At 41.6% G+C, this 7,626-nt stretch overlaps 1 protein-coding gene and 1 pseudogene across 1 annotated transcript in view; both read right to left on the minus strand.

Annotated features, from left to right (window-relative positions):
* LOC112307379 (cytochrome P450 2C18-like) overlaps positions 1-520 on the minus strand; it is a 35,717-nt gene extending 35,197 nt beyond the window's left edge. The window contains exon 1 of the mRNA XM_053922802.2: positions 282-520. Within this exon, the coding sequence (XP_053778777.1) occupies positions 282-449 (168 nt within the window). The 5' untranslated portion in view covers positions 450-520. The remainder of the gene's footprint in view (positions 1-281) is intronic.
* Positions 521-1,149: 629 nt separating this feature from the next.
* On the minus strand, positions 1,150-3,931 carry LOC112307334 (vacuolar protein sorting-associated protein 37A pseudogene; annotated as a pseudogene).
* Positions 3,932-7,626: the final 3,695 nt, after the last annotated feature.

A 7,626-nucleotide genomic window follows, 5' to 3' on the forward strand; every position in this document is an offset into this window, starting at 1 on the left:
AAGGGAAGCAGTTCTCTTGTCTTTTGCTACTTTGTTTCTAGCATACAGAGACCTAATGTGCCTCACTCGTAAAACACATTATTTTATTTCACTATTCTTATAGATGAGAAAGAAAAAATAAAACTTCAGGGGGTGTATTTGCTTTACAATAATATATATAATAGTTTTATTTAATATACTATGTTTATTCAAATATATTTTAAGAAATACATTTTGTTTAAAAGTAGGTGTTAATTTACTTACCCTTTGTAAGCTGCTGGAGGAACATAAAACATACTTACATTGCTTAAGGATTTGTTGATGTTATTCACATCCAACTGTAGCATATTTCCAATAATTGGCAGAGGCGTGGGGCCCGGTGGAAGTTTCCTTTTTCCAGAGCTCTGTTTCCACAGTGAAAAGAGAAACAAACAGGAGAGACAGATCACCAGGACCACAGCTGGGTCCATCGTTGCTGTCTCTTTCTACCGAGGCAACTGAGAGCTTAAAGTCCAAACATTTATAACACTCCTTGCTACCCAGCATTACCTGTTTGAATCATGGGGTGATTACTGAGCTAGGTCTATTTGCTATCATCTTTCTTTTTTGAGTGCCTCACTGTGGAGATTCTGGGTTAACAGATTTGGGGTACAGCCAAACTGCTGTTAGTTATTTTTAAACACCCCATGTAGTCGAGAACCAGAGAAGTAAATGTTTTGATTTTTAAAAAATGCTCAATATTCTGGATTCTCAGAATAATGATGATCAGTTGAGAATTTATAACTTTGGGGCAATCCTTGTACATAAAAATGTTTATCCTTTAATGTTTGTTTTTTTATTCTTTTGATTTACTGTACATTTTAAAAGTTACTTTTTGAGAGGGTACATTGTCAGGTTTAGTGTTTACTGACATTAGGAATATTTAAAAGAAATTGTTTTTGAAGGCTTGGTTATCCAGAAAGAATGAGGAAAAATAAGAGTCTTTCTACAGCTGGAAACAGTAATTTTTCATAAAAGTTTAAGAGGGAAAATATCTAAACAAACCATTTTTGATAAAGGAATGAGGTAGTTACAAATTAAAAATACAAATTAAATGAAGTAACTATAAACTACCAAAGCTAGCTAAATTACATGCATAACTATTTAATAAGAGAAGAACAGCAGTGGAACTTAAATAATATATAATAAATTTACCAGTAACAAATAAACATTTTTAGTGCAAATTGTGCAGAAAATTTTCTCAGTCAAGATCACAGCAGTCATTCTGACCTGTACAAAATCAGTCTCAGTTCTGTGTATATTCTATGGAGTATAGCTGTGTGTTCAACTGCTGTGGGGAATGATGATTTGCAAATCATAAATACAAATGTGCTTCGTTACGTGTCCCATTTCTCTCTTGGCAGTTTATGTTCCCAGGAAAGTCTACAGTAGAGCAGGGCACTGGCTGTGCATTGCTATCACCTGCTGAAGTTTCTCTTCCTCGGCTCTTCTACCATGGCAAATTGTTCTCTTTTCCATGAAGCTAGTGAGAAAATCACGTATTTCAGTTTTTCCTCCCAAGGAATCTTCAGCTATGTTGTCAGATTCTTCCTCAGCTTCCTGTGCACCTACTTTTTTCCTGCCTGTATGGCACTCACACTACAGCTCTCAAGAAGTTCCTGCTGTCTTCGCATCTGTTTTTCAAAAGCAGATTTCTTTTGTGTAAGTAGTTCATACTTACCTGAATCAGGCTTACAACCTGCACTTCAAAGGCAGATTTTTTTCTTGCCAGCTACTCAGTACGTTTTAGTTAGTCATCCTTGTCAGTAATAACTTGTTTTAGTTGAGGGAAAGTAAGAAACTGTTCTAGTAATATCTCCTCTTGTTCATTCATGTCTATAAGTTGTGTCACACTTCGTTCTGGGGGTGCTGGAAATGCATCAGGGACATCTGGAATCTTGTAACCCAAACCACTTTGGTTTACCTGTGCTCAAGTGTCTGTTGTGGGAACAGGTATTGGCAGATTTCAAAGGACAGTAAATGAAGGACCAGTGGGGTTGACAATTGTATAATTTGTCATTGATGAAGAAAGAGTGTCAGCAACAGATAAAGAGCTGATCGTCCTATTAGCTTCTTGTGGGGGATATGGAGGAATAAATGGAAAACCCTGAGAAGCACAAGGAGGCATCACCCTGGGTTACTGTATTGGTAGGGGAATGCTGCTGAAGTCAGAGGTAAAATTGAAGATTCCTCCAAAGCTCATCCAATAGACTCTGAATAATTTTTCCAAGATCTGAGTGCATTGTACACTGTTGACTGTCAGTTTGTTTATACAGAATGCCAACCCGTATTCCACATCTTTCTGTATTTCAGCTATACTGGAGCAGGAGCTCTGGAGGGACCCTATCAGAGCCTCCTCTGCTGTTGGAGGCTGCCAAGGCCATCAGGGGAACCAGATGCAGAGGAGGAGGCTCTCCTGGTCAGGGGGAGGAGCCAGATCATCCTCCATGGGTCTCTGGACTGAGGCCCTAGACGGTTCTGGTCTGCTTCACCCAGCCGCTCAGCCTGGATGTTCTCCATGATCAAAAAACAGGTGTTCACGCCCTGGACGAAGTGCATGGCAGCTGCGTCTTCTCTAAGCAAGCCCAGCTGAGAGGACTCAGATCCTGCGAGGCATTACTGCGGGGGAGCAGAGAGAGAGGACTTGCTGCCCAGGACAGTCAACCCCTCTACATCTTTATCCTTTAATGGTTTAGCAAACACTAGTACACTTTATCCTTGAAATGAAAGCCTTTTGAAATATTTTAGTGTACCGTACTAACAGCATACCGAGATAAATATTAACTAGGGAACATAACTCACTCATCTTGAATGCCCAAATTGTATCAACTAATTAGCTAAGTAAATTTACATATACATTTTTACATCAAACAACACACTGAAAAGAGAATTATTAACTTTTCAAATGGGGAAAAGAAAATCCAGAGAGAACGGGACATCTATCCAGTGTCACACAGCTCATAAGTCACAAAACTGGGATTGGAAATTATATTTCCTAATGCTTACTGCGAGGCCCTATGGCTGCCTCAAGAACAGTTTTAGGAAATTTGTATCAAACCCCCATAACATTAGTTTACCTGGGTGTGTGTGCCACTGACTGTTCACTAAATAATAGACTTCACGTTAAATAGAAGCCCTTATTTGACTCCCAGGATATAAGGACTATAGGAAACAAAGAAAAGAAAAGAAAGACAGAGATTCTCCTCCTCTCCATCTCTCCATCACTGAGGGAAGAACCCATGTCAGAGAAGTTGTGGGGGAAGTGTTGAAAATCCACTCACCTCTTGGTCACCTCCAGGCACAGCTCCTTCCGTGGATTTGTTGGCCTGCCATTGCCAAAAATAATGGAATGACATATGCACAGCAAGGAAGGGGGATTTTAGACGGGATCACAGGTATGGATTCTGTGGAGGATGGAAGACAGGGACTTCCATGAACAGACCCACAGCACGAACCAGCATAACATGCAGACCCGATCAAGGAACATGTAAAGATCACGAGGATCCACATATCACTGCAATGATATGCCTTACTAAATCGCTAACAGTAATGCTGTCCAAAGGCATACTCTGTAAAGACACCAACATTTTGTCCTAACTACATTACTACGATTATGTCTACGGTCCTTTAGTAAGGAAAATTAAGACTTGTCAAGTCCTCATTTATACAATGTTTTGTCCCTCATGGTAACAGGGAGACTGACAAGTTACAGAATTTTCACATCTATCACATCTCTTTTGATACACTCAGTTGCCATTGCCGAAGGTAGAATTATGCCCATTTGAAGGATGAGGCAGCTGGCTGTGAAGTTTCGGCACCGTGCCCAAGGACACAGAGTCCTGCACACTTTCTCACAAGTAAACATTCAGTTCAAGCAAGTTCCCCAGCATGTACTGAGTGTGTACTGCATATGGTTCAGTGTTCTGTGTCTTACCTTAATCAGTAACTATGAATTAAACATTAACTGGGTCAATATTGCAGGACAGGCTGATGAAAACAGGGGTTAGAAAAGTTTAGTGTTATAAAAGTAGAAGTTGGGTGAGTCAGATGTTGGCAAACCCTTATCCAGGACAAAGAGCAGCACAAAATTGCTGCCTCAGTAACATGCTCTGGACTCTAAAGAAGCCATGTTGCCAAGTCCTGGATGAAGTGAACTCAGCGACTCTGTTTTCACATAACCACCTCAATCTTTGAGAAATACCTTCCTTTCTGACACAACCACGTACCCCAGGCTCATTTGTCCTGCTCCTGCCCCAGCTCTCTAGTGGGCCATTTTTCCAAAGAACCACGGTTCTTAGTCTAAAGTGTGGCTTAGAAGTCAAGCTCTGTGCACTAGGTGTGCCCACTGTTAGGAGTGTCACAGCTGCCAGGCTTCTCAGTGAACAGAACTAGGGAGTATATGCACTCTGTGTTTGTGAGTGTGTGTGTGTGTATGTGTATATGTACATACATATTATCTACACATTCTGGGTACCTTGAATTCATACTGATATATCCTATTCTAATCCAACACAACAGGGTTTTTTACCCTGTCTGTATTTATACCTTCCTTTGCCGACAATGATCAACTTGTCTCCCTTTATCCTTAATATATTTACTTATTTGATCGTTTCCCTTAGAGAACCAATCTTTTATGTCTGCCACCCTACCCTCCCCTGGGTAAGGATGTTCTTCTTTTCCTACTTGGACTACAACAGTCACACAAGACCACCACACCTGTGGATGCCCACCTTGTCCTGATGAGGCCCAATACTCCACAACTGACTGCTCCAGATGTGGACACTGCTCAGTCTCTGACTCTCCAGGTCAAACAGCCACCTTTGTGTGGCCACATTCACTAGCATAGGAGAACTTTGGTCCCCTGAACCAGGCAGCTTCCCTCATCTGTCCTTGGAGGTGCCTGCCCCACCTCTCCTGGATGTGACACCCCATGCTTGACTGCCCCTCCATGAGGATGCCTTCTTTCCTCTCTTTGACTCTAGGTCCCATTGTAATGTAGCCTTATCCTCTGCATCAATACCATCTGCTGCACTCTCAAGTCCTGACAACCCAATAAATAAACAATAAATAGGTAAATCTCAACCATAAAAGTACAAAGAAATTTTAAATGGCATAAGCATTGAAAGCCAATTCACAAAGAAATGAAAGCACAAGGAATACATGCAAAAGTGATGCACATCATTGTACACCAAAGGAAAACTAATGAAAAAATGGGATACCAGCCCTGGCTGGGGGCTCAGTTGCTTGGAGCATTGTCCCATACACCAAAAGGTTGTGGGTTCGATCCTTGGTCAGGGTACATACCTAAGTAGTAGGTTGAACTCTGGGTTAGGACGTATATGGGAGGCAATTGATTGATGTTGCTCTCTCAAATCTCTCTCTCTCTCTCTCTCCCTCTTTTTATCCCTTCTTCTCCCTCTAAAATCAATAAACATATTCTCAGGTTAACATAAAAAAAGACAGAGTCCTGGAATATTGTTGAAATAAGATGCATCCATAGATTTACTATTTACTATTAGAGACATTACCTAAAAGAATTCATAAAGATTAGACATAAAAGCCTGGAATGATGCCTCAGGTGAGTATCAAGTGAAAGAATGCCAGTGTGGCAACATTAATAACTGGCAAAACAGAATTTGAATGAAAAACATTCGTGGGGACATTCTGTATACTGGCAAAAGAAGTGTATACGCATCTAACAAAGTAGTTCTAAAATATATAAAACCCAAGCTAAGATTATTAAATTTATAACTATAATTGATGATTTTAACATATTTCTCAGAAAATAAGCAGAGGAAGCAGGAAGAAAAATAAGAAATATTTAGAAGATTTGCATAATGTTAAATAAACAGGAACGTATTATAGAGAAATTAATCCTCAATAATTAGAAAATATATATTATCTTCAAGGACAAATGGAGACATTTACAAAACTGACCATGTGCTAGGCCACAAATGAAGCATCAATATATTCTTAAAACATAAACCTCCTGTGGGAGACAAAAGAAAATGGTGACAGAGTAGGAGGGTATATCGCACACCTCCCCCTAGAACCATTTTGGAAATGAAACTAAAGAAAGGACTAGACACCTGAAATAAACTGAAGACTACTTGAAAAAGAGGCTTTTAACCAAGGACTGTAAAAATAAAAAATAAAAAAACCCACAAAAATGCCTGACGGGAAGGTTGAAGTCATTAAAGAGGCTGGTCCATTCACAAGGGCAGCAAGCTAGGGCAGCAGCACAGCTGTGCGAGCTTACCCTTAAAAGGAGCAAAGTGGTGAACACAAACCAGGCTCCTGGATGCAGAGCCTCAGGGCCAGAATCAGCAGACCACTAGCACCCAGCAGTGAAAGTCGTGAGGTTTGTCTCTGCTGAGCAGAGGTGAGACCCACTAGTGACAAAGCCACTAGTATTTCTTCTTGTTACTGCCTTAATTCTCGAAGGGGCCAAAGCACAGGTCTTGTGTTTGCAACCACTCACCTTGGGCCACAGCAAAAAGAAGGCAGCACAGACTGTAGTCTCACAAGGAGAGTCTAGTGTGGGAGGCACTAGGGAGCCATGCAGGTGAGTGGCTGTGGGGCTTTCTGTGACAGGATGTATCTGGATTCTGCAGTAGCCATCTTGCTTGAGAAAAAGCTACACCCGCCCCCCCCCCCCGTGGGAAAAGCAATGACCTTACCCTCACCCTTTGCTTCCTCTGGAATCCTGCTCCCTCTGCCCTGCATCTTTTACCCCCCTTTTATATGGTTTACTTTTTTGCTTTCTTTGTGTGAGAGGTTTTTATTTTATTCTTTCTTTTCTCCCATTCTGCATTTTAAGCCCTGCTGAGGAGACAGCAGCATACGCAGAGTAAGAGTGTGTCAGAGACTGGCTGTAAGGTACAAACATACCATGTATTCTCCCAGGAAACAGACTGGTGTCTCCCCTTTGGGGAAAGCCATAGAAGCACCCTGCCGGTTTCTGGCAGACCCAAAACCGGGACTCTGGAGGCCCCACCTGATAGCCTAGTAGGGGCCCCACCCTGCTGAATACAGGGAAATAATCCTGAACAGACTGAGACCAGTGGACTGGAGGAGGTGGAACACACCCACCATCTTCCCTGAAGTCTGAAAGGCACCTGCCATGGGACCCGCAGGAATCTAATCCCCCCGATCCCACCAGAAGACTTCTTAGAAACACTCAGGTCTATGACCAGGCTAAGACAACAACAGGTCGACACGTAGAGGCAGACAGAGCAGATCCTCCAGTGACTTGGGTTGTTTGCTGACATACCCCTAATGTTGTTAAAACCGAGCTGTACAGAGCAGCATGGCCCATCCTTGGTGCAGCCAAGCCTGGAGGAATCAATCACAACCTGGGGATTGCTGGTAGCTTTAAAGAGGCTACCAAGTGCTACAAGTGGACAGCATCTAACCCAAACTACAGTAGAGCCATAACCGAAGGGGGAATCCAACAAGCAAGCACTAAACTTGGCTAAGACGAATTCTACTTTGTTTTTTTCATTACTTCATTGCTGTCTCTTTTTAATAGCCCTTTCTTGACTTTTTTTCGATATTTACTTTTTATTCTATTTTTATTGCTCTTTTTTCCTTAACTATCTTCTTTTT

This window comes from Desmodus rotundus, chromosome 4, assembly GCF_022682495.2.
Source record: "Desmodus rotundus isolate HL8 chromosome 4, HLdesRot8A.1, whole genome shotgun sequence".
In the NCBI taxonomy this organism is placed as follows: Eukaryota; Metazoa; Chordata; class Mammalia; order Chiroptera; family Phyllostomidae; genus Desmodus; species Desmodus rotundus.